Source organism: Gasterosteus aculeatus, chromosome X (assembly GCF_964276395.1).
Source record: "Gasterosteus aculeatus chromosome X, fGasAcu3.hap1.1, whole genome shotgun sequence".
Lineage (NCBI taxonomy): Eukaryota > Metazoa > Chordata > Actinopteri > Perciformes > Gasterosteidae > Gasterosteus > Gasterosteus aculeatus.
The window spans coordinates 8,102,952-8,130,221 of NC_135698.1; the positions used below are offsets into that span (position 1 = coordinate 8,102,952).

At 47.1% G+C, this 27,270-nt stretch overlaps 1 protein-coding gene across 3 annotated transcripts; it reads right to left on the reverse strand.

Moving 5' to 3' along the window:
* Nucleotides 1-3,318: 3,318 nt before the first annotated feature.
* Nucleotides 3,319-26,765, reverse strand: LOC120809180 (zinc finger protein 536). 3 transcript variants are annotated; one of them, XM_078082612.1, is made up of 5 exons: nucleotides 26,393-26,764; nucleotides 15,590-17,391; nucleotides 9,563-10,444; nucleotides 5,940-5,977; nucleotides 3,319-3,801 (listed from the first exon to the last, which is right to left on the reverse strand). In XM_078082612.1, the coding sequence occupies exons 2-5, from the start codon at nucleotides 17,193-17,195 to the stop codon at nucleotides 3,742-3,744; spliced, it is 2,586 nt and encodes an 861-aa protein (XP_077938738.1). In that variant the 5' UTR covers nucleotides 17,196-17,391; nucleotides 26,393-26,764; the 3' UTR covers nucleotides 3,319-3,741. The 3 variants fall into 3 exon arrangements, with proteins under 3 accessions (XP_077938738.1, XP_077938736.1, XP_077938737.1); XM_078082610.1 differs by lacking the exon at nucleotides 5,940-5,977 and having other exon boundaries at nucleotides 26,393-26,765; XM_078082611.1 differs by lacking the exons at nucleotides 5,940-5,977; nucleotides 26,393-26,764 and adding an exon at nucleotides 18,223-18,323.
* Between the last annotated feature and the right edge of the window lie 505 nt (nucleotides 26,766-27,270).

The window sequence follows — 27,270 nt, forward strand, 5'->3', positions numbered from 1 at the left end:
TCTCCGTTCTGTCTCTAAAGCTCCTGGATCTGCGGGCGACGGCCCCGCAGGCCCCCGGATGCTGAAATGGGGGGGGGGGGGGGGGGGGGAGAGAGAAAGAGAGGCGAGCCGGCACACATGCAGAATTACAACACCTCAATTTCTCACACTGACATAATCCCCGTGTTTTATTTGTCCCCTTGTAATAATTCTTTCTATATCTCGGGCTTATGTTCTTTGGCGTACATTCAATCCCGGCCCCGGGACACGGGGCTCTCTACCAGGGCCCGTATGTGTGTGCCTTGCTCCAGTTAACGCATATTAGTTCCTTTGTAACTGTGACTAAACTGGCACATGTCGGCCGGGAGACGCACAGGCTTTGACTGACAGCCCGTGTCTGGATCCTGCACTGTGAGTCTCGCGCAGACTTGTCGAACACGGACCCTGTCGTGGCATCCCTCACTCCGCTGTCAGGCGGTGAGCTGCAGGGGTTCACAGCTCCGACCATATGTGTGTGTGTGTGTGTGTGTGTGTGTGTGTGTGTGTGTGTGTGTGTGTGTGCAGTACAAAGAATGAATGTTATCACACACTCTTGTGTTGTTTTAACCAAAGCTGGGTCGCAGAAGCATGTTGCTGGCATGAATCCCTCTTTTCCTTAGTGGAGAAAATTGCACGGGAGAAAAACTAAGTGAAACATTTGTCACGTTCCCGTTTTTGGCCAGATTGCCTGTGAGAGGAGAGGGGGAAAAAAAAGGAGAGACTTGTATACCCTCATTAGATCAGTCACTAAAATTACACCGAGAAAGCTTTTCCAATAACAGCTTGATATTAAGACTTCAGCGCTGTGTTGATGTATGTTGCCGGCTTTGAAAATCTGTTAAGTCTGTGCCATGTGATGCCAACAGTCTTAAATATTGTTTTCACAACTGTGCAAGCTAATTACCTTTAATTTTTCATCTGTGCTCCGAGGGTTGTAAGAGACTGTGATTAGTGATTCATTACTTCTCATTACCTGGCCTGTCAAACTGTTTCCTTTACTTATTCAGGCTGATTAGCTGTACATGGCCCGCCTCTCTCATTCAGGTTGGGAAAGAGACCTCATACACGGTCTTCAGATAAGCAAGTTTAAATAGTAATGACGACGAGAGGGATAACGATCAGGAGTACAAAGATCAGGAACATAAAAATAAAAAACAAAAGATCGTCATTTTCATGAATGAATGAAAAAGAAGGGAAAGTGTGAGCATTGTACAGAAAGGCCGTATCTAAAACACACACCATCAGAAATACTGTGAGATGGCATGTCTGCCTTCCCTCTAGAGAAGGGTTATTTATAGGTGTCTGAGAATGGGGATTGATTTACTGCAGGTAAACAGGATGTCATTCCCCCTGCAAAAAGGTCAAGGTCAGCCAAAGCCCCGCTGGATATAACAGAGGAATTCGGCATCTGTGTACTTCACTTATCTGTCAAGCCAATCAGGCTTTGGACGCATGACAGCACCTGATAACACGCAAACTGACTTTATAGATAAACCGATGACACAATGAGTCCTTGAGTTCAAAAGGTAAAGCAACACCGGGAGCGCCGAGAACAAGACGAGCCCTTACGGAGCAGCGACACAGAGTATGACATTGACTACGGTTGCGAGGCGTTAACTGAAACATTCATCAGCGTTAGGAGTAATTAACAAACTTCCCCCGCATTAATTAAGGGCCCCTGCTTTAAGGGAAACTGCGCTTAATTAGGAGGTCTGACAGGATGAGGCCTTAGGGATGATCCATATCCAGAGGGCTGCTGGAGGGGCGCAAGTGACACAATCCTTCTCCCCAACGCTGGGAATTTTTCTGGAGCATTTCTTGCAATCGCCACAAAAACTCTTGTGCCCTTGGTCAACTCACGGGCTGGTCTGGCCCGGCCTGATCTGGCTTGGCACGGCTCTGAAAAGCTATTGACAGGTATGACAGGTCTCCGATTAGCCAGTCAGCTGGAGGCCCGGACCTCGCCACCTGTCAGGTGGAGAGAGATGAAGGGTCGAGTGAGCAGGTGAGGAGGAGGATGGAGGCGGCAGGGAGAGAAGTTGAGGTGCGGGGGGGTGGGGGGTTGGGGGAGGGGGGGGGGGGAGCAGAGAACGGATCGTTGGCAGTAGTGGCGTGTGACGGCGTACACGCAAATGGAAGAAGCGGCAAACAAAACGGCATGTTTATCAGGCCTGAGTCACCCGCAGAAGTGTTTGTGAAGCAGTCCATTAGAAAGAAAAGAAACAACACAGAAGGTTTGTAGGGGGGGGGGGGGGGGGGCAAAGTGCGCCCAAAGAATCCGTGATTGGATCGGGGATTAAGGGGCTTGGCGTGTCTCTGGAAGGGAAGAGACGAACGGACGGAGAGGAGGAAAGACGGGGAGACGGACAGGACGACGCAAAGGGGACAGTAAACGGATGTCAGGCTGCCCGGGCGGGCGGGCGGGCGGGGGGGGTGGGGGCGTGGGGGGGAGACAGAGTGGCAGAGTGGGTGGGCTTTGACAGACACATCTCACACGGGCTGACAGCTCCGTCAATAGCCCTAGGATGGCCACCCTGATTGACAGCTAGCAGGTGGCGCATGAATGGAGTTGTCAGGCCGACTGTCAGTCAAAGTCACGTCGCTGTGGCTACAAGGCCTCGGCTGAGCAGGCACACAGCTGCCCAAGGTGATCTCTGGGTGTGCGGGCGGGCTTTTGGCACAGGAGGCTGAGGCAGCTCAGATCATGCTAAAATTACCATAGATGGCAGCGGCAGACGACACGGTGGCCGTGTGGATTGGGCCTATTTCATCCCGGTGGGCAGATCCGGTACGTACATACACGCGCGGCTGGTTCCACTCGATTTACAAAAAAAAAAACGCAAGAAGAATTGAGTATTTGAATGTACTGTCAATGCATCTCAACTTTTTTTTCTCCATTTCCTTGGTTCCCCTTAATTGAGCATTGTTCCAGCACGAGGGCACGAAGCGCAGGAGTTAATGGGCAATAATTATATGTGAGAGAAGCTTTCTCCCTGGAGAGGAATGCAGAACAAATGGAAGCTCCGATGTGCAACATTCTACTTCATTACATCTGCCGCGATTAAAGCCCGAACATCTGGCCCCGTATCCTGACAGATAGACAAGACTTTTGGACTGGAAGGGAAATCGAGCGATATTTACAAAAATGTAACACAGGATATTTACTGGATGAAAGAACAGGCGCTTTGGGCCGGCATGGTACATTCTCCCTATTGGACAAGTGTTGAACTGATAGATGGCGTGTAAACACAAGTGAATCACTTCAATTCTGACAAAATAAACGGCACTAAACAGCCTCGCTACACTTTCACATCACAACGGACTTTATTATCATTATTCTTATTATTATAGGCAGCTCATTTGCTACAGATAAATACGTACTGTGGCTCTTCAAGTAAACACTGGAATGTACATCAAGGTTGGTCGTTGACTCTTTTTTTTTTTCTTCCTTTTTTTACAATTTCAATCATTCTAACCCCTCTCGGGGCGAAGCTAAAACAATAATCATGGCTGTCTGGTATCTGCCGTTGCCGTGACGGCGTTAAATCCCACAGAGCGGCGTCCCGCCGGCGCAGTGGTCTCGTCCCGGCGCGAGGTTCTCCCCCCGCGTGGCGATCTGGGGCGATCTGGGGGCCCTGTGGGGCGCGTGCGAGCGCCGCAGGCGGCGGTCGGGGTAGAGGCTGTTGTCGAAGGGCTGGCGGTGGACGCAGAGGACGTGGGTCTTCAAGTTGCCCTTCTGGGTGGCGCTGTAGGGGCAGTACCTGCACTGGAACGGCTTCCGGGCTGGAAGAGATCAATGAGAGAACGGACTCAGGACACTGTGGAGTTCAAGCCTTCGTCCCAGCCGGTCAAATAGAAACAGTTTTGTGGAAAAAGAAATGATATGTTTGCGATTCTGGATATTAAATGTAATTTTTGACAGGTCAACAGGGAGTTAAACTTTCACTGAGCCTCTGAAACGGGAAGAAAAGAAAGCCAATGTGCGCTCAAACAAGTCCCGTATTAGTGGGCAAAGAGTCACTTTGCTTTGGTAGAAACAAAATAACAGTCTAAAAATGTGTTCTCATCATAACAACTTGCTCTTTCTAACACTGCGACACTTCATGGGCTGACATGTTTTCATAAAAAGGGCCAGCGAGTTCTAATTCATTGTAGCATATTTCCTGCTCACGACACACACGCACTCACAGGCGCACGCACGCACACAGACAAATAAACACGCGCACAAGTGTTGAGTTGAGGAATGACAGACGTCTGCAGCTGGGAGGCCAGGCGTGCCAAAACTTCCCGTCCGTCCCCCTCTTAAGCGCCCGCAACGTAACTCGGCTACAAAACAAGTGGGTGAATCTACGCGACGAAGCACGGAGTGCACCTCCAACGTACGGACAACGCAGCGCGCCCGCTAATGGCTTCCAGACGTTCACGTGACCTCAATGAGACCAAAAAACAGTATGGCACCGAAGCCCCAAGGTGGAGCTGAGATCAAAACCAAAACTGTGCTGGGTGACTCATTTAACTTTCTACCTCGACAAGCACGTGTCCTTGTTCGCCGTGGTGCTATTTCTGAGATGTTACTTCATTTAATGACTTTCTCCCCCCCCCCCCTCTCCGTCTAACACTTTAATGTGTTTCCCTGTGATTCATGGTTACAGTAAACCATTACGTGCTGATGTCATTTAACATCACTTCCCAAAAACTGAGGGCTGTCTCAGCCTTTTCACCCCGCCTTCACCTCTTCCCTCTCTATCATGGTCCTCACCAGAGCCGGAGACAGCTGCCCGAAAAAAACTCGCTCTTACATCTACATAGAAAAAGGTGTTTCTGCGGCGGAAAAGTGGGGAAACTCACAGACGGCGCGAGCAATGAAAGGTAATGCTCCATCTGTTGGTGTATAATAACCTGATGGCCGTAAAGGACACACACACACACACACACGGGCATTTACACGGCAGTCAGAGAGAGGATAAGGCCTGACACATCTGCATATCATTAGGATGGCACAGAGGGTGTGTGTGTGTGTGTGTGTGTGTGTGCGGGTGTTTGTGTGTAGGAGTAGTCGTTTTGATGCAGGAAGCCTGAGAGAGAACAATTGTAAAAGGAGAGCTTTGTCAAACTCCAGGTACAGAGCGGCTTGTGGCGTTAAACTCCACGGTTTGTGGGAAGAAATCCTAATTATTAAAATTGCTGTCATGAATAGAAGCATTTAGCAAAAACAAAACCCCCACTTTTGCAAACGTTACACATCGGCCATAAACGACGAGACTGAACACATTTGCCCCAATCTTGTTAAAATCTCGTAAATTCACTCGGACCTTGTGAACAGCCGTGTAGCCCATTACACTCTCATAACGTCAGTTAACAATGAGCCAAAAGGTCTCGCGTTTGCATCAGCCGCTTGTTGCCCCCCCGTCCTCCTCCTCCTCCTCCTCCTCGCCTTTCTTTCTCTTCTCCCCCCCCATCGCCTCCCTGGGTCTGCTGTTCCTTCTTCCCTCCCCACCGGAGGAGAGGGGAGGTCCAAGAGAGGGCAACCTCCAAATAAGTTCCATTAATCACAGGTCCGCAGTCTAATGTAACTAATATTTTACAATTAGAGGAGACAGCAGTGGGCCCGGAGCCATCCATCTCTTCACCACATGATCCTCCATTCATGCGCCGATCGAGCCGCAGCTTCAGCCCAGCCGCACACACGAAAACCAATACACACACACACACACACACATGCGCGGATGTATACTGGACAGGAAATGAGAGGGGTGGAATTGTTTCGTATTGACAGAAATAGTGAAGTAAGAGGAACAGAATGAGTGATGACTGACTTTGACTGCATAACACTGACATTGGTCCGTGTCTGGTTTATTACAACTCGGGTGTTGTGTAATTTTGGCCATTATTCGTGTCTGTTATGATAATATTATACTCACCAGAGTTTTTGCTGAGATCTGGGAACACGGCAACGTCACTATAACGAAGTCAGACAAGAAACACGGGCAGTCAGACAGTCAGATTACAGATGGTAAACAAGCTAACAGCACAGCCAGATTACCGAAGGAGAAGCACAGGAAACTTGCACAACTACAGCACGTATGCAAGGTCAAAGATTAGCCGGGAAGTCATTAACTGTGACAAATGTTTACAATAGACAGTTTGCTTTGTAATTCTATCGTTTACCTCAGTCTGTCAAAAACATGAGCCGCCCTCAGGAGGTTTTTCTAAGGAACCGTTTGACCACTTGTGTTTCTTGCCTCCTCAGACCTCTTCAAAAGCACGGTGTGTCGTTTCCCTTCTCAAGTTCAAATGTAACAAAGGAGCTACATATATATATATATATATATATATAAATATGTTGTTTTTACCGAGCCAAATAGGTGTCCTGTTTTCAGTATTTATGCCAGCTGTGGTATCCTTCTCGTGGCTTTAGCTTTATATTTAATGTACAAATATCATGGCGGCGTCTTCTTACTGCACTAAGCAAGAAAACTAAAAATGTTGAACTTTTCCTTCATGTTCAAGTTCGTAGCCTTCTATTGCCATGAATGTGACTGACCTCAGAATATCGTGGTACCAAAACAAATGTAGCGCAGTAGCAGTCGCGTTATCTAAAAATCTGAGGTTTTAATGAATTCCGGACCGTTTCAGTAAATTGAAGGGAGAAATAAAAATAGATCACAGTAGCTATTACATAATCAAATAGAACGTTTGTGATTTGGTTAAAGACGTAGTTCCGGTATGCAGTGGTTTTGGGGAATTTAGCTGTCAGAAGAAAACAAATGCGATCTTCTTCTTCGGTCTTCAGCAGTATCAAACAACTCCATTGTTGAGTTTTTATGTGATCAAATAACATAATCATGATCCCATTGGCATCCGGACGTTGAGCTAAACTGGCCCACAGCCTTTGAAAACCTTTGCTTTAAAGATATTTACGGATTGCAAATGTTTTATGCCAAGTTCTTGCATGGGTTGTGTCTCATATTTAACATTTGCAAACTTTCTTTTGTGTCAGAGAAAGCTGTCAAAACCAATCTCAGTGGTGTGGAAACTTAAATATTACATAAAATGTAATACCATACGTCCGGTGCATATTAGCGTTAGTTCGTAAACATGTATTTGTTCGCACCTGTACGCATGAATAGCGTGCGTGTTTGTGTGTGTGTGTGTGTGTGTGCGCGCGCGCGGGGTGAGAGTGGGGTTGTGTGTCACGGGCCGAGATAATGACCATGATGACAGTGGTGGGGCCGACGGGGGCCAGAGGAGCTGAATGGTGACGGATGACGCAGGCCTGAGCTCTGATGGCACACAGACAGTGAGTGATGACTGCACATCCTTCCCAGTGCTCCACCCTTCATTATCTCTGTGGGGAGAAGCGCGGCACAAAAGGCAGGCCGCGCTGCCCTCTCGCTGCCCTCAAACGACATCTGCTCGCGGAGACAGCCGCACTACCGCTCCTCTTTCACCTCGCTGTCGCTCCATCTATCTCCATCTATGGTGATCTTTCTCGCTGCTTTTCTCTCTCCTTCTTCTCTCGCTCTCTGTCACCCTCTCCGCGGAGGGTATGCAGAGGTCAGACAATGAGATAATGACTCACCCCTTTCAACCTTTCAAATCAGGGGCTTTTCTTCCCCTCTGTCCTCTGTTGTGTGTTCATTTTTAATCCTTTCTTTATCGATCTTCTCATATTCTCTTGTTCTCATGCGCCTGAGAGGCCTGTTTTGATGTCGCAGAAGACACAGCCGCTGCAGTTTACCGGTTAGCTGGTTTAAAGTCGGAGGAACCTTTAGGCGCCGTCGGCGTCACATGACTGTGTTGTCAAAAAAAAATCCTTTTCCTAATTATGCCTGTGAAAAATGAAAGCATGCCATGGTACCTGCTACAAGACATCTCGACGGTTCGCCACAGCTTAACTGTTAGGGTGGTAAACGCTGCCACCTAGTGGTTCGATCGAAGCAGCGCACGGATGAGTCTTTCTGTTTGACACCCAAGGGAGGTTCTCAGCGAGACTAATGAGCATGCAGACAGGTTCAACCAGAGGTCACCATCTGGCCAATTACCACTGCTGGCACATTGGAGCCGACCTGAACTGTCATCACAAACACATCACTCCATGTCCAAACTGCCCGGCAATATGTCACCATGCCACTCGACGTGGCGTACAGTATGGAGAGGATGGGGGGGCGGGCGGGGGGGCAACAGGAGACAGCCAAGTGACAGAGCCACCTGGTCAACACTGCAGACAGGACAGCCTGCCGGGCCACCTGCTTAGTTCAGTTTTAGAGGACACCCGATAGGCTCTCAATGTCAGTTACTCGTCTCAGTGTCCCCGGTTGACTGACAGGTGTTTATTGTGTCTATGACATCGTCCTCCTCGGAGAGAAAGACAAACGCGGAGGGTCAATCTGTAGCACGGTAACCCTGAGCAGGAAACAAATACGATCGACCAGATTGCTTCAAGACACAAGTGATGGTAAAAGAATACTGCGCCGTACACGAGGTAATAAACATGGTTTAAAAAGGAAGGAATTGAAATACGACGGCTCCAAACACCCAGTTTTTCTAAATTCCCATCTTTCCTTTTGTAATTACTGTAATAACTTTATATGTGATAAAAGCCAGAAAGACACATGAACAGTGCAATGGCCATGACAGGAGTTGAAGGAAAGGGGACGATTTCGGCATATTATTATAACCATCTGTACAATCAAATAGAAAACCCCATATTGCTGTTAGATTCAAAAAGAAAGGGAACAGATGTTAATCCCGAATGGAGTAGACAGGCACTTTCCTGTCTTTCACATGAACATATTGAGTTTCTGAATAAGAGGGGGATCAGAGGGAAGGTGTATCATGTTGCACTCATAATACATGCATATCAAAGACCCCAGCTGTTGGATTCCCTCTCTTGAGAGACGGCATTATTAAATCTGCACTCAGTGAGCATATCGCACCAGCACAAGAGTTTAAGCCTCTCCATCAGTGGGCTTCCATTGGTTTGGGTGATTTGTAACCTATCACACACGAGGAGATTATATCATCCTTTAAAGTGTTGGGTAATCAGCGCCACACACCTGTGTCTTCTTTAGGCCTCACTTCAGATCAGAGATAGAAACTAAAAAAAAACTTAAAAAAAAGATGAAGTGCTATAAGCATGGAGGAGGTGTGTTGTTTGTAATTGCCTTGAATTATTCACACACTCACACACACTCTACACTTCCTCTGTCAGGTGATGATGAGGGCGATAGTGCCAAAAAACGTCTTTTTTTTATTTTTGGTAACAGTGTCCCAGGGGTCGACGATGCCATGTATGCTAGTCGGCCGCTTATATTTAGAATTATGTAAGCAAACTGTCATATTGTCACACGGCCATCTGCAGCGGCCTATCACATTCATATCGGTTGGTACAAAGCATCTAAGCAACGAGATGGAGAAGAAAAAAAAAGAGACTGGCTTGTGTCCACTAGGTGGCAGTAGATACCTTCCAACCCAAGGCCGACCCGGCTCCATCCGATAACAGTGACAGCTGCATCTAACACGCGTGACGAAGAAAGCTCACCTGATGCGACATCTTTGTCCACGTTGCCGCCGTCGGTCGGACTGGCGCTCGCCGGCGTGCCGCTCAGGTTCCCCTGGGATCTGAAGAAGGAGAGCAGGCCGCCCTGGTACTGGACTTGATCCGCCTGCCCTGGAGTCAAGTTCTCCAGAGAGGAGATGGGAGATTCGGCCACAGCTCTGCCCCAAAGTCTGGCCTTGTTGTGCTTCTTCTCCCCGGGACTCTGGAAATCGGCCTGCCTCGCCTCCTCTGGCTCCACGATGTTATTTTTCAGCACCTTCCACTTGGCATCCTTTTCGTCCGCCCTCGCTAGCTCTGCCTTCTCGAATTCACCTTCACCGCTGTGACCGCCGGAGCCGGCGCTCTGTCCCTTCACCTCTTCTCCTGTTCCCGGCGCCAGAAGGTCACAGTGATAACTTTGTGGCCCGCGGGGAACAGAGGAGGAGAGCCCGTTGCTGAAAACGCCGGACATCTGTACCAGCGCAGCCGGAGACATGCCTGAATGAGACGTGACCGACTCGGGCCTCACAGACAGATCTAAAGGCTCGTACTGGGACTTCCTGGTTTGGGCCGATAAGGAGCCCTCTCCACCTGCCTCTCGGTCGGCGAGGTCAGGCCGCTTGCCGGCGTTTTCGCCACGGCTCTCCAGACCGAGGTAGCGGACTGGGCTCCAGTCTTCCCTGGATCTGGGTCTGAGCCTGGGGTTGGGTTTGGGACTGGAGCTGCTGCTGCTGCTGCTGGTGGTGGTGGTGGGCTGCAGTGGAGAAGAAGGACCCCTGCTGCTTTGCCACTGGGGGAAGTGGTAGCGATCCAGATGGAAGGCGAGGGAGGCCGTCTGTGCAGCAGCGTAGTCACCGGAGAGCGGACACCTGTAGGCTTTCTCACCTAGCACAGACGACAGCAGCAGAGACACAACACAATCCAAATCAAATTAGGGAAACCGTGTATATGAGCCGCACTGAGCACCCAGTTCTGAGAAGAGTATGTACCAACAACCGTTGTCTAAACATGAAAAATGTTGCAATCCCACACCAGGCTGAGTTGAATGATTTAAGCGCTGCCCTGCAGTAAATCAAGCTTGTAATCAGCTTTCAGCTCCAGCGATCCATCATCTTACAGTATGGACGCCACCACCATGTGCAATAAATACACCCAAAGATGTTAACACCAAACAAGATTCTTCCAGAAATAATAAACAGTCAAATTCAAAGCAAGTAGAAGGAGGCAGATGTCGCAGACAAGAACCTCGTTCCATCAAAACCAGTAAGTGGGTTCCCCAAGTCCAACATGTGAGCAGTTCTGATTAACCGCGCCGTGCACTGTGGCTGAGTTTATTTTTTGCTTCATACTTGTGAAAAATTGTGTGTTGGAGCCATAATTCAAAAGGCACAAAGTGTATTATTGTGGAAAATGACAACGGGTGATTTTTCTCCTTTTAGCCGATGAAAAATATCCATCCGGAAACAAGATTTGATCCCGCTCACCATAACTTTTAATTAAAGGTAATTTAAATGCCTTCTTCCCTCTGTTTACCTGCAGTTTAATCATTACAGCCATCACAGGAGCTCCCTCCAGGGTTAAACACACTCCCTGTGACCATCCTGAGTTAGTGGTTGTCTGAGACCTCAGCCTTGCACTGTCTTTAAACAGCCCAGCTGTTTCGCTGCCATTCCAATTACAGTAAAAGTCATCCGACACCATTAAGCCACAAATATTGGCAGTTTATTGCCCAACACTCTCCTGGCATTTGAAGGTCAGGTCATACATTATACTGTGTCTTTTAGGGATGTGTCTGGGATCGGGAGATAAACCCGCCGCCGTTAATTTAATTCTATGCATAGTGATGCCTTATTGTTCTTCTTTAATGGACTAATATCTGAGTTACAACAGTGATTCCTCCCCGCCGGAGAAATATCAATTTCATACACCTCAAGAGCTGACCCTGAGGTAATTTTCTGAGGTAAATCCAAATCTAATGATCTGTGGTTGTTACTTCCCTTTTTTTGTGAGATGAATGGCGGTGAAATGAAGGCTGTTTTTGACTTTTCGACTTTCAAATGTTCAAATAAAGCCCACTTATTACGTAAGAAATCGCCGAACCTCATGACATTTCAAAATCACTGCTGAAATGTATCCCCGTAAAACTGAGGGCAGTCTCCCCCCCGTTTGCACTGTTTGTGTGTAAAGTGTGTGCAGTTGATTGTGCGCGCGCAGACGTGCGTGAGAGCGGGAAAGAGGCTTCAGCGATGCCACACCCATGTCTCCAGTAAGGAATAAAAAAAAAAAGATCCAAACAGCTTAATGGAACTCGTGTCAGACAAGCCGTTCATCTCAATTATTCTGTGGCTTAAATTACGATGACATTACCGGCCGGCTCAGAAAACACACATATCTGACCTCATCTTTCAGCGTGAAGCCTCCTAAAGCCATTTGCCCGCCTGCATGGGAGCAGTAAAACAGCACAAAGAAGGAAGACTCTGCCTATTTCTTCTCTTCCTTTGGACGGGTGCCATCTTTGTGATTGCCTGGTTCATGCTAACTTAATCAGTTTAAGATTTACTTACACTGCCGAGGCTCACATTATGTGAGGGGAGTAATTTTGGAGCTTAGATTTATCAACCAAAACTCCAATTACTGCGTCATTACAAACCCCAGCCTCTCTCACCTAACACAGAGCAACTAATGAAGTGATGCGTATGAGCTATCTGCTCTTACTGGATGTGAAAGGCAGAGGAGAAAGGTGAATAAATAAGTAAATATTTCCTCAAGTGAGCCGTGTCTCTGGGAAGAAAAAAAAGCATTCAGCCGGGCTCGGACGAGCGATTCATTTCATATGGAAATAAGCTTTGCAGATTTACAACCATACATCACTGTCAGTGCAATCACCGGCTCACTATATGCTTACATAGGCATTTGTCAGTTATATTGTAGACATCAAACTCCACACACGGCATATAGGTTTGGTCTCTTTTTATAAATGCAATCAAGCACCTGAAATGCCAAGCTGAAATGCACGGTAGCTGGTTTGGTTTAAGATGAAACAGAGTGAGGGAGAGAGCGAGAGAGCGAGCAACACACAAGACTGGAGAGAGAAACAGGGGCACCAGATGTTCTTTGATGTTTATAATAGCATATATTATTAATATTAATTAGACCACATAGTCAATGACGCATTTGGGACGTTTCCAAGTCAATTAAGCCAAATGGCATTCAGGAGATGGTGGAACAATATTTCAAGGCAGGTGTTCAGAACTCCCTGGGTAAATCTTTTTATCTGCATGCTAGGAAAACAAGCATTCTGAGCTTAATTCGAGCCTCGTATCTGCAATAATAATTAAGAAGAGGATTAAAAGACAGAAGTGAGAGGGAGACAGAAAAGCCAACAGGTAATCAGTTTCGACAAACCAGTCAGGCTGGCTGTGATCTCCGAGCAAGGAGCTGGATTTGTTGAGCCAGACACGAGGGCTGAGTTGGATAAAGGACTTGTTTGGTTAAAAGATGCCGATAGTGTCTGGCACAAAGAATAGAGGGATGTAGCTGGAACGGCCAAAATGAAAAGTGACACAGCTTGCTTTATCCGCGCGTTTCTGGGTAAAGCGCTGCTGATATTTCCAGTCACGGCTTTGCAGCCGCGTGTCCTTTCTCAGCTGTAACTCCTGCAGTGAAAGAAGTGTTAAAAGCAGGGAATAAGAGACACGATGCATGTGGGGACAACATCATTACATGGCGTCTGCACATTGACCTAAGGGTTAAGAGTATTGAATGGGACTAATTAATAACTGTCAGACCATTTTATGTTTGTTAGGCATGTTTTCACTCTGGGCCGGGATCTAACTGGTCCAATGTAGGTCAGAGGCCTGAAGCGTGCAGCCTTCATTAGTTTATCATTTTAAGAAGAGTCGTTAGTCTTAATCTCAGATTATAATTAAAGTCAAGTGCATTTTCAAATCGGTCCTGGTGAGACACACGCCTTCTATCGAAATCAAAATGCAATTTCTAATTTGAGATGCCGGGGCGTCTTGCAGTTAAAAATCTAAATCCAGCACTGTATCTGAAATGTATCGAGCAGAGACGCCGTCTGTCACTCTGACAGCCATGACTGTACTATATTTGCTATCCATATTGAGAACATCAATAACTTCATGACCACCATAGGCTGACTATGAATAATGCATTCAGTAATTCTGGACTAATCAATGTTCCTCAAGCCGAACATCTGGCAGTGGTAATTCTTCCTCGGCATCTCTGCTCTCCTGAATTAGAAAACACTCACTCTCTCCCCCTCTCTTCCTCCACGACCAGCCATCGAGAGAGACAGACTTGATCAGTTGCAAACCCCCCCCCCCCTCCACCTCCGAGAAAACTTATCCCTGTTATTAAACCCTCATCAAGTGGTGCGTGTTCTCCATATGTGTAGGATTTACCTATCTGTCCCGCAGCAGACCTGTGTGTTGAGCCGGGGCCAGCAGCGTGTGATTGTGTTAATTAATCTGTCATTGTGAGCGCAGGGAGCAGCTGCAGAGGTCTCTGGGATATATTGTCAGCGCTAAACAATGCGGTGCTAAGCCCCCAGAGTGAGTCTACCATTACACAAGACTAAGAACAGAGAGGAGAGGAGGAGAGGGGGAGCGAGAGCCTGCCGGATCCATCATTGACTAAAGCAATGACGCCTGACCTTTACAATGAATTAGTTTCCATGCTTAATATTGACTGAAATTAGAGTCTGATACTGAATGTGCATCCCAGAACTGTGTGCTCTCAAATCCTCAACTAGCCGGCTATCGTAAATGTTCCTGAAAGTGACACCGTATGGTCTTGGAGATAGGGGAGAAGAGGGGAAGTAAGAACAACAGAGCTTGAATATGTTGTCTTAAAGAGCAACCAGAGAGGGATTTGGCCATAAACGGCGAGCATTTACATGTAAATATGCAGATACCAGTATGTGTGCACAATATAGAGACAAAACATCTAATGAGATTAGACCTGATCCATTTATCTCTGCTATACGGCCATCATTTAAGAGGATGCTGGATCAAGTCCAACACGAGCGCGGCAGACTTGGACGTACATAACAGCAGCACTCCAGTGGAAAACAACCACAGCCGTAAGCTGATGAAGAAACAGAACAGAAGTTTGGGTTTATTTTTCTTCTCTTAACAACGCCGTTAGAGCAGTAATTTGGACTCACGATAACATGTTAGCACGATGCCATGACAAGAAAGACATTTACCCAGAGAGCCGAATCATCCAAATCACCAGGTGGAACAGAAGACTATCAATAAAAATACCAGGTGGTAGATCAAATCATAAAAATCACTGGGTGGTATATATCAAATCATTAAAAACACCAGATGGCATGCATTAACATCTTGTGCCCCCGTAGGCAAGGGGTGGGGATGTGACGGATATAAAATAGAGGGTACTAATTATCCCTACGATTCAACACGATGCCATTATCTTTTAAAGGAAGACAAAGTCTTTGCAGATGACAGTAATATCTGTGGCGGTGTCGCCTATCCTGCGCTTCATGTCCGCGCACACCAAGTGAGAAGAAAGATGAGGCCACAGCTGTCACTTTGCTACTCTTCTTCCCACGTAGGCAAGGTGATGAGATGCCAAGATTTGATCCTTTGTCGTGATATTGTAAGCTGATTTAATTAGACTTCGTAATAAGGTCCATCGTCTCAACGGAAACACCTGACAAAGAGTAATTAAGTGTGTGGACACAGATTAGACTATTCTAAACATATAGTAAACCTTAACTTCCATCCGGGGGGGGGGGGAGCTTTAATCCTTTTCTTAAAGGAAAAAGTTCTAAAAATTCAAGATTTAAAACTAAAAATGAATTTAAAAAAATGTTGAAAATTGAAGCAGCAGAGGAGGAGACGTGTGGGGTTTCAGCTCCGGAAACACAGGATCCGACAGCTCCCATAATGCAACGGATGATGTCAAAGCACATAAATATGCTACCTCGACATTTATCAAAATCTGTAAAAAAAAAAAAAAAATGGCTTCCAATTACTGAATTACCTGTAACTGGAGAAGAAGATTGAGGTCGGGGATCGAGGCCGCTGCCGGAGTGGGAGCTCGCTGTCTCCGGGGGGATCTCCTTCGGCCCGTGGCGACTCGCGCCGCCCGGGCTACCGGGCCTGCTGATGGCCTGAGAGTCCGGGTGGCTGTCGTCTGCAGGGAGACATCTCTCGGGCAGGTAGGAGGAGCTCTGCTGCTGGTCATTAAGACCGAACATTTGCTGTTCAACAGACAGCCCCGGTGTCATGATCTGCCAGCCTGGATAGCTGCTGCTGCCGCCGTTGAGTGCATCTCTGTTAGACATGACCTTCTGCAGGTAGTCCATGCCGGTGGAGCTCAGCGGAGGGTGGAGATGATTTAAGCCCAGTAAGGTGGAGCTCTCTGCATCCGTCAAAGGTCCCGGACCTGAGGAAATCATCCTCCCTAACATCTCCCGGACCGTCATGTCGACACCAGCAGTGGCGAGCAGTCGGTTGTAGTCGTGATGCTCGGCTCTCTCCGTCGTCAGGAACCTGTTGTGAATGCGGGTGATGTACTGTGAGTAGAGGTTGCTCTGGTGCTCTTGTGTCAGGTTCTCCACGTTGACAGAGGCCTCATGTTCAGCGGGGAGATTGCGCTTGGCGGCGAGCTTGTTGAGGTGGACCTTCATGTGGTTCTTGAGGAACCAGGGTTCTTTGAAACGACGGCCACAGATCTGACAGCAGTGCTCAAAGGAGTCCTTGTGTTTCCTCATGTGACCCTTCAGGAACCACGCCTGGCTGAATGTCTGGCCGCACACCTCGCAGGGGAACTCGCCAGCGGGCCTCTTCTTGTCACCGGGCCCCATGGTGGGCCTCTGCCCCGAGCCCGAGTCGGCGGTTATGTGCGCTTTCTCGACGTGGCCAATGAGCTCCTCCTCCTGTGAGGCCGCAAACTCGCACAGGGTGCACTTGTAGGGCTTGTGTAGGATCCTGATGTGGCGCTCAAGCTCCTGCTGCTTCCTGAACTTCCCCTTACAGAAGGAGCAGCGGAAGCCGGTGGGTTGCGGCTGGACGGGGTCCTCGAGGACGGCAGTCACCTTCGGAGACGTGGATGTGTGCGGCTGGATCACTGCGGCACCGGAGGCGGGGATGAGCGGCGCTTGTGTCGGCGCGGCCTGTAGGAGTTGGGGGTGTTGAAGCTGGTTCACACTGGGTGACTGCTGCTGCCCGGCATGACCGGCACGCGTCTGCCTGTCCCTTATTATCGCCCTTTCCTCAAGCTCATGGAGCAAGCGATTTTCTTCCCTAATACGCCCGCGGCCTTTACCCAGGATGCCCTGCTTGTGGGTGCGGAGATGTATCTTCAGGTTGCCCTTCTGGGCGGCCCTGTGGTCACAATACGGGCACTTGAAGGGCTTCTCGCCGGTGTGTGTGCGCATGTGAAGTGACAGGATGCTGTTGAAGCGGAAGCGCTTTCCGCACAACGGGCAGGGGTACTTCCTGTTCTTGCGGCCGTCGTCCTGGCTGGAATTCACCTGGGAGACGATGCTCTGATTGGTGACCCTCAAGAACTGGGAAAGCTCGGCTCTACCGTTCATGCTGCTGAGAATCCTCGCATCCATGATTTGATTGGCCAGAAGCGCCATCTGGCTCCCTGGATGGATGGGTGGACGGAGTAATGGAGCTGTCCTTTCAGGCCCCGGTGGTTGATGCGGTATGGTGGTCCGGGGTGTCTTTGTGGGACCGTCGGAAGGTTTAGCAGTGAACTGTATGCCGACTTATTTAGTTGAAACAGGATGTGGATGCATGCTGTTGAGAGGAAATGTTTGTTGGAGCCCAGACCTTAAAAAAGAAAACAAACAGAAGGTTATTCTAATCATGTTAAAACAAATGCATTATTCAAATACAAAGAATTGCAACTTTATAAGAAGGAGAACAGGTGAGTGTAATGTAAGTGGGGCTCTGAGCTGTCAATTAACAGTGGAAATCTGTACTTTTGTAGCTGCTGTATAAATGCTAGTGATGCAACACAACTAGGTCAGGAAATAGAGCAAAGTAAGTTCTGACTCTGTCATCCTGTCTTATATCTATACCTGTGGTTTTAGATCTTTGTTAAAGACCGTGAAAACGCTGATTAAGTCTAACCACAAAGGCTTCCTCAACAAATATCTCATCTTTACTAAAGGGTGAAGGAAGAATCTTTGTCTTGATCTCGTTTTGTACTGACACACAATACTAAGGCAGCACAAACATCAAAGGCCGTCTACTTCTACTTGCCTTTCCTTTGCATTTCACAAATCTCTGCTTAAAAAAAAAAGATTAAAGTTAAGCTTTTTCAGCAGGTCTATTGCATACTTGAATAAAACCTTTTACCCGGATAATTATGTCACAGGAGCAGTAAGAGAAATAAACAACTTGATCATGCAAAAATGCAAACTACAGTTAAGGCAAGAATATCCAAATGGAAAGCTAAAATATGCTTCACTTCTCCCTGGCAAGCTGCCCCCCTCCCCCTTCCCCCCTTCTTCAACTGCAGCAGCAAAACAAAGCTTCAAATTCACATCGCGCTACAATGGCAGAGGTCACATAAGCGAGTCCTGCACGGCTCTAGTGCAGCACCAAAGGGCACGGAACAAAGCCCGCACTGTCCACACTGAATTAACACAGGCTTACATCATCCTGGACTGCGGCGTCAGTCAGCCATGAAAACGATGTACACAGAAACACACTTTGGGTTGATGAGAAGCTCGCAGGCCGGCAGCAGTGGTTGGTGTGAGCGGCGCGCCTGCTCTGAGCTGTGGAGAATAAACGTTGCTCGCTATTGACGTCATAGAATCTGACAGGAAAAATAGTGAGCAAATTGCAATATAGTACAGTCGATCCACCTCATATTCCATAACCGGGCATTCCTGAGCACCAACACAGAGGGGGGAGCGGGGGATGTTCGCCCCTCCTTCCACAAACGCTCAAGGATTACGGTCATTTGAGCTATTATCGCATTTGAATCTATTAATGCCATTACTGTACTACCCTTGGATGTGTAATATTGCACAGCGTATCCAATTTGAGGGCTGCATCTGGTCGATAATGATTGATCAAACTGAACTTCAAATAGCTATGCATCTGCAGCATCAAATAACTTGGACTGCCGAATAGTTGTGCTTTTATTTTATTACCTTAACGTAAGAATCAAGTGGCATCTCCTCTCTGCAACATTAAGAGGCCGGGCTCATTACAAATGAAGAGCGTGAACACTAAAACATTGAGTACCTTTTCCGCTCTATTTGTAATTATTATGTTTCATTTAAGACGGTGATGCACAAATCTGACTTTTTCCAGTAATGTCTGGGTACTGAGTATGGATCCAATAGCAGCAGTTAATAGATATGCAGCGAAGCTCACAGTGTGCAAGGGACTGGACTCATTCCTTTATGCGTGAGGCAACATCATACATAACTTAAAACATTGCTTTCTTAACTTTGTAAACTAATGTAGTAAATAAATGCAAAGGTATACAGTTACTGAGTTGTTATTTATTATGATAACTTATTTGATATTCAAATGAATTACAACTCACACATTTTGCTAAATGCAGCAACAAATGCAGCTACACAGGTATATGTGGCATAATAAATGGTATATAAACATAGAATTGAATTGTCCGATACCCAATTCAGCTATTGATTATTTTATGGGCACAGTGCTGGTTTATCCCTTGTGTAAAAGATGATCCTGCTTGTACTCATTGTACATAATACCAATACTTCACCTGACCTAACACTACTTTCTCATGCATCTCTTGATTCAGTGCGTTTCTCTCTATGTATTGCAGGATCCCGTTTAATCCCTTTTTTCACGCTTTTATTCTAAAACATCTGTGCTTTTAACAACTGCCATGTCTGGGACATCACATGAAAATTAGACTGGCATATCTTCAGAAATGATTTTAACACGCACTCCCTGTCGAAATAAAAAGTAATAAACGTAACTATAGTGCAATGCAGTTTTGCTCCCTGCTAACTGTCTGCACTGACCAGCTAACTGGAAGCCTGAGTGAGTCACTTAATAAAAGAGCAACAAGAACTAGAGCCTGAATCAAAGACCACCACTAGACTTAATGTAAATAAATGCTTTTGAGCTAAAATGTCTGACAGCATACCTAAGCCACCTGCTGCTGCCCGGTGGTCCAAAGAAACCGCAATCAGTCATGAGAATATTCCTACCCCCGAACGGATAAAGAGCTAGCTCGCCTGCGGCCACGGCTGGTGTGAGCGGCCTGTCTGCTCTGCGCGCAGATCAATGTAAGGAAACCGGCCTGACCTAATCACATCTGACAGGGAGAAAGTGAGCCAAGGACATTAGCATACACCAGATCCACTTCATATTTGTTAAAGTGGTATTCCTCTGATTAACTAAGCATAAGACGGAGGCATAAAACCTTCATCGTATGGGTGTGTGTGTGTGTGTGTGTGTGTGTGCTGGGAATTGCTGGGGACAGCAGTGGTATGCGGGGCCATCAGGTGTTTCTCTGTCAGAGTGGATTAGGATCGTTTTGGTGCAGATTGAGGGGGGGGGCTTGATTGTTATTAAGCGTCGTGTCACAGCAGCGCCTCTTAGGTGTGGCCGCGCGCGCACGAACAAGGAGCAGGTGTGATTTGGAACAGCCAATGAAAGAAAAAAGAAAAGAAAGTGACACATACACAATTAAACAGGCCATGGGAGCTGTGCATTCTGGGTGATGTCGGATCCGACAATATCCAACATTGTTACGGGTATTTGTTCTGCAATCAGACTAAGGACTCTGTGTTTCAGTATTTAATTGACAGCAGGGTGTTATCTCTTCACTTTGTAGTCGCAGCAACTTGTCAGCTTGGATGGATCGGCAATATCGTAAATCCATGGAGCGCTGACACTGGAAGGAAATTTATGGATCAGAAGTGCGTCTTTCATATTTCTTTTTAACAGCGGTTAAAAGGCATTAATAATGTATGTGGATGGTTAAACTGAAGGCTGGATGCACCACACTTTGCTGCATGAGCCTGCAACAGTTACAGTGACCTACCTAATGCAACCTAAAATAAGAGATTATCTCCAAGGGAGAAAAGCAGTGGGCGTCGTGATCAAACAAACTACACACCTATACATATATCAGAGGAAAGTCAGAAGTTTTTTTGTATTATGCAGAATTTCATTATATAAGAGTTGCAATTTTCAATCGCATGGGAGGACAAAATATTCTGGCGTTCAGATGATCAAAAATCTAAATGGATGTTTAATTAAAGTTAGTTCTCTCGTCATGCATGGCTGTATGCCTGACAGATAATACATATGTAATGAATTGAACGCTATTGACCTAGGAAATGCATGCCTAATGTGTTACACACACACATCTATAAATCATACAGTGTGTGTTGTTGCGGTGGATATCCCAGATTATTTCTACTCTTTCTCTCTACGTCTAAATCACATACCACCACCACGACATTTCCTGAGAATTCCTGGAATTCCCTGCCGACCCCAGTTTTCACGGAACAACATTTGTATTCATTAGCACAGAGCAGGCTTTGGTGTGCAGACTGTAAAAGCCACGTGCCGTGCATTACGCCCTGTGAGTCTCGCTTCACCCACGCGCCCACCCACCCTAGCGGCCGAAGCGTCCCGCCCCCAGTCCGGGGGGGGGTGAAGAGCGAGGACAAGGAAGAGGGCAGCGGCAACACAGCTGCCCACCCTGACCTGTACAAAGGATAGCACCCATATACATTCTGACAGGCAGATTAATGAAACCCTATAGGAGCTTCTGTGTAGGCCCCCCCTCCCAAAAAAAAAGCCTGACGGAGACAGAATAGTCTAACCAGCACCATTCATTACTGCGGGAGTACAGAGCACAGAAAGAGCACACACAGCACTGACAAACTAGCTCCTTGTGAGTAATAGCTAAAGAACTCATAAAGGAATACATACACATTTGTTGTGGATGCAGTAAATATCTGCCACTCCTTTTACAACTATCAAAAATCTAGCTTGTGCCCCGTAAAAATAAATCTGCAGCAGTGATGTGATGTTATTTGGGAGTCAGCTATTTTCGCGTTCAGTGAAAGGAGGCTTTCGATTCATTCCGCGTTTTCATTCACTAATGCAGATGGGTGCCGTTGAAGGCGAAACGAGGGAAAGTAAGTCGCTCTGGCGACATACTTAAAAGCTGCAGGGGACAAAAACTTGCAGGCCTGCTCAGTGGTGACCGGCTGTGTTGGCACCTGTGTGAGTTGGTGTACAACGGTGATCAGATTCATCATCTGTCTTTCACACAACAACAATGTGTGTGTGTGTGTGTGTGTGTGTGTGTGTGTGTGTGTGTGTGTGTGTGTGTGTGTGTGTGTGTGTGTGTGTGTGTGTGTGTGTGTGTGTGTGTGTAGAAATATAAACATTGTGTCCTCAACTCGTCCCCCTCGTGCGCAAGAGCTTTCTCTCTCATTCACACACGCGGCCACGAGCGTTTAGATCAGTGATTCTCAACTGGTGGGTCGCGGACCCGTTTTTAGTGGGTCGCGGGCCTTTGCCTGGGGAAAATAAAAATTTGAATTAACAGCTGGCTGTTTTGTTTTTTCATTAAACTTGTTTTTGTGTTGGCATACGTATTCTGTCTCCATACTATCTCAGGTTCAAACTGCACCATATTTTTATTAAATAAATTTGAGAAGTTGAGAATGTTCCTTGATTTGGGTCGCGGCTTGTCATTGAGGGGTGATGGTGGGTCCCGGAGCCAGACCAGTTGAGAACCACTGGTTTAGATGCATGTATTTTTGAATCAGCAACGTGTAAACAGTTGCTCTTGTTAGCACGGACCACCTGTTCTCTTCTGGACACAAACAAAGCTTTGGCGGTGTTAGCGGTGAGGGGTGCGTAGGGGATGCCTTGCTCAAGAGGAGGCTGTCCACGCGGATGGTTGGGCCCCGCAGGACAGCAGCGATCTCCAACGGAACTCGGAAGAATGGAGCTACTTCAGCGCGTGACACACTGACGTGTTTGGCTTTCTTAAAAAGTTCAACCGCACTGAAATACACACACCCTTGGTGCAAGGAAAAGCGTCCATCGCCATTACATCGTTTGAAGAGAGGGCATTGTGTTGTTTACGCTGCATAGTATTTGCCAAAGAGAGCAAAAGATGGAGGAAAAACTAGATGTGTCTACTTTCAGTTGCTGAAGCACTTGGAGGCACTAAAATAAAAGTCATTAAACGAGTCATCACAAAATCCCAGCAGGAGTCTGGTAATGCCACTTACAGTATCTCATTAAGCTATGGCATCTACTGGAAGAAGGGAAAAAACTGACAAACAAAGAGCATAATCCAAGGCACATTAACTGGGCTGATAATTCAATGAACTCTCATTTGGCAGCCATCTTGCCCTTCTGATGGTCTTATTTTCAGGCGCAGCAGCAGAGCACAGACCCCTCGTGAAGTTCCTTTCTCTCCCTCTCTCTCTCACACACACATACACAGATACCTCTATATATATATATATATATATATATTCCTCCTCTCCATCACTCTCCCAAACCCTCTCTCCCTCTATATATAACTGTCTCTCTCTCGCTCGCTCTCTAAAACAACAAAACATCCACCATTAGACAACGGGGTTCCAGCGTAATTAGAAAATGACTTCCTTTGCAATCCTAGCTAAGTAGTTTACACACTGTAATTACAGGGACAAAATCATCTTTTCATCATTTCACTGATTGAGCTCATCAACCCAGTGGGATCCCAGGACTGTGCTCAGGCAACATCTGGGCTAAGAGAATTAGCCCTTAGTTTAGCAGGCCTTACACAGTGGCGAGCGATCGTGAGCAGCGGACGTGGCCGTGGCACACGCCTCCAATTGAGGAAAATCTCCGTTTGGACCGGTATGTTGGATCCCGGGGACCCGTCGAACGCCCCCCCCGGCTCACCGGAGAATTTGTCGTTCGCCCACTTTGGCGCACCGGGGTCGCGATCGCAGTGGAGGGTAAGGTCACTGCGCGGCGAGTGTGTCTCTATTTCCCGCACTATCAAAAAAAAAAAAAAGTGTCGTATCTAACTCACACTCCCCCACTGAGGGCTCTCCTGCGCTGGTGAATCGAAGCATTGAGGATTGACCTTGGGGCACAACAAGGCGCCTTTTCCGCGGGGCGCTCTTCTTCACTCTTAATTCTCTGTGCCCTGAGCCTTGACTTTCCAACAAAGACACGTGGCCGCGGAGTTGAAGGTGAAGTGCTTTGGTGTCGTCCCCGTCCTGCGCCAGGGGCTCTGACTCTGGTGTGTTGGCAACAGAGGCAAGTGTTTAATGTGGCAGCTGTTAGCCTCGTGGATTTTCACTAATCACTCTCTCCTGATTACTCTGATGAGTGTATGATGCTCTTAAATAATCAACCGGCAATGAAAAAAAAAAAAAAAAAAAAGGAAAATAATTATCATCATCTCCCTGAGTAGTGCAGCTGCACCCGCCTGCAATAATTACAACTAGAACGCGGCGCCTTCTCTCGTCACTTACAACCACTTATTATTAAAGATAACGCTAATTGGTGCAGCGGTGGACGACAATTCTTCACGGGGTTCATCGTAAAAAGCCAAACCTTGAAAGTTATGGCACATTAGAGGTCTTAAAGCCAAGGTACGGTATTAAACCTCGCGTGCTGAGACATGCCGATAATCTGAGCCGGGGGAGCTGTAGACGTCCTATCAGTAGCCCCTCGGTTGCCTCCCTGCCTTGCCCTCACTCCGCCCTTCCCCCACTCATGGCATCAGCCTGGCAGACACAATTAACATTTTCATAAAAACAATTCCCTGCCTCCAATAGTCCAATGTAATTTGTTTTCCATCTCTGTTCATTAATCATTGTTTAAATCGGTGAGCCATCCCCTCCACTCTGCCATCTGCACTCAGCTGTGTTACAGATATGACACCTTCCCCCTTAATGGGAGCTGACAGCCAAGAGAGGAGGCCCGTGGAAAATAGCTTCCTGCACGTGCACTTCCACCTCACATACTGCCAGCAGGTGAGAGAGGGGGGATTTAATGGGTTCTGATTAATCTCAAAAGGCAAACAACATTATACACCACAATATCGTGCAGCATGCAACCCTACAGAATGCACACATGCAGCACGGCGAGCAGCGCCGCCGTCGCTACGGTGACCAAAAAACTCACGCAGACATTCTTTAAAACAATGGCAACGCATTCCACATTTTGTCTCCTCTAGTTAAATTAGTGCAGTGTTCCTACAATATGCTATTGTTTTCCTGGAATTGGGAGCAAGGTTATTAATTATTCACTGTTGTGTTCTCATATGAGGGGGCTATGCTTTTCACTGTATTGCCTCATAGCTCAAATACTTAGGGCCATGGTAGTCGGGCAAATTTCATGAGGCAACATCAGAGATATTATTATCGCAAGGCGAGACACTTAGGAGATTGAAAGTTTCCTGAAGAGTTTTCAGTGATTGGAAAGGTTCCGATTTTTCTCTGATAAGATTTCAAAGTTTCAGAAATCTCCAGCCCGCACGGGAGAGAGACAAATCAAATAAGTTTTGCCGCTTGTTTTGTTTCCTTTCAAGGGATTTTAAGCCCACGTCTATTAGCTTATAGACATTTTTCTGGGGGGGGGAAGAAAATCCTTCTCAATGCGTTGGATGACAGGGTGCCAAAAAGTTCATCTGGCCTGTTGATTTCACTGGATTACAGACATTCAAATCATGAGCCTCGCGTTCAAACAAGTGCGTGTATCGGGGAGAAAGTTGCCATGCAGAGCTTGGTCATGTAAGCTGTATGAATTTACTGCAGCATAATGAGAAAAAAATACTGTTTCATCCCCTCAACCTCCCTCTCTCAAAAGGTCTCCCCAGTTTACGATGATGGGGCTCTGAGTCCCCGTTAAGCCTATGCGGGTTTTTATATTTGTATTTTCCTAAAAGACGACTTCACCTGCACGCATGGACCATCCAGTTACAAAACGGCTTTTGGGGTTGTTTCTAACAAGGACAGCAGCAGCAGCAGCAGTAAATGATGTGTATATTCAAAGTTGAATATTTCATGTTGATTGATCGAACTGACTGCCACCCACCGGCTCCTCCTCCTGTCCCACCGGAGCTGGCATGAGGAGAATTCAGTAATTGAGAAGAGCAGAGCATGCTCTCGCTTTGCTCACATATGACAGATGGGGCATCATCGCTTCAAAGGAGAGCGTTTGGAAACAGGAGGAAGGAGGAGGGCAGAGGCTAAGGGGGAGGAAGGGGGGGAGTCTTTGGGGAGTAGCTGTGTTGCTCTGTACAGGTGACATTAAGAAAAATACAAACAAAAAATGGAAGGCATTTAAAGCATTAAAAAATATATATGGGAACAGATGTGAAAGGGGCAACTTTCCATTTGAATTCATTTGGGCAAACTGCTACATGGCAACGTGCAGACATCACGCATCATTATCCTCAGTCACAACTTCGTCGGCCCAGAATTTGTATGAGATCGATGTATCGGGTACTTTATCATTTCTTCATTATTGGATTGCTAGTTCTAAGCCTGTAATGAAAAACCGCGATAAATACATGTTGTCGGTTTACTGTTCATGCAACACGCGTGGCCATAAACACCAATAAAACACACACTGTAGCACGTTTCTCCTGCTAATGTTTTCCGGTAATGTATCGAATAATTCCACAGTCGCCTCTTCATCCTCTCGCCATTATTTTACTTTTTTTTACCCCTCCAAAAAAAAAGAGCCAACAGTGGCAGCTGGCAGGGGAAACACACCTCTTATCAGAATCCGTCAGAAACTTAAAGTCACTCTTATTTTTCTCAAAATGAGGGCTTCCTCTTACCTGGCCGAGGAGCGAGGAAGTGGCGCGGGGCGCACGAGGTGACAGCTGGAGTTCCGCGCGGACTGATGTTCGACTGGATGACTGACTGCTGACTGACGGACTGTTCGCCTCACGTGCTTTATCACAAACGCCCAGCAGCACACAGTCGGACCCGGATCTCCCCCCACCACCACCACCACCTCCTCCCCGAGCCTGTGAACTACTGCCTTGTCTCCTAAAACATGAAGCCTTCAAACGCTCCCGTCAACACGAACGCAGCAGTGCAGCTTTGCCGCGCGGTGGTATTTCCATTTAAGAGAAAAAGGCTAATGAAATCTTTTTTCTTTTTTTTTTTATAAATCAAAAAGACTCGGGATACTTCGACATGTCCCGAAGCCGTATGTCTCCCTCATCTGGTCGCTGGTGTGTAAGTGTAACCGACTGGCATCGCGCGTAAAATGAGCTCTGCCGTCTCCAGGACGCAGAGCTCATCGATCCTTCTTCTTGTGACGGAGGCCAGGTGCGCGCATTTGAAAGCATTACGCGGTATTATGCATGTCAAATTTGGTAAGGAGATTACCTGCAAGGGAAGTACTTTTATGCTCTTGGAAAACTTAATGGCGTGATGGATTCGCCTTTAACGGGCGTTATGAGCTTTAGACTTTGTGCTCTTTACAGACAGGATTATGCAGATGTGTTACACGGGTTGGTTGCGTGTCTCGTGCTTTGCATCGGCTTCTTGCTTTGTGGAGCCGAACGGCGTGTTTGGCATGTTGTGTCGGGGAAGAAAGGATGAATAAACCTCCCTGATTCAGCATTTTATTTGCTAAAAATGCTCCATTAGGAGAAACTTGGAACATCCATCACATTTCCACCAGGAGATCCCTTTAAGAGCTCCT

Bases quoted from the DNA above. Each gene is read 5' to 3' on its own strand.
- LOC120809180 (XM_078082610.1), bottom strand. From the start codon at position 17,195: ATGGCGCTTCTGGCCAATCAAATCATGGATGCGAGGATTCTCAGCAGC. The intron at 10,445-15,589 runs GTAATTCAGTAA...CGTCTGTGCTAG, and splicing joins ATCTTCTTCTCCAGTTACAG to GTGAGAAAGCCTACAGGTGT. The intron at 3,802-9,562 runs GTGAGCTTTCTT...GATCTCTTCCAG, and splicing joins GGACAAAGATGTCGCATCAG to CCCGGAAGCCGTTCCAGTGC.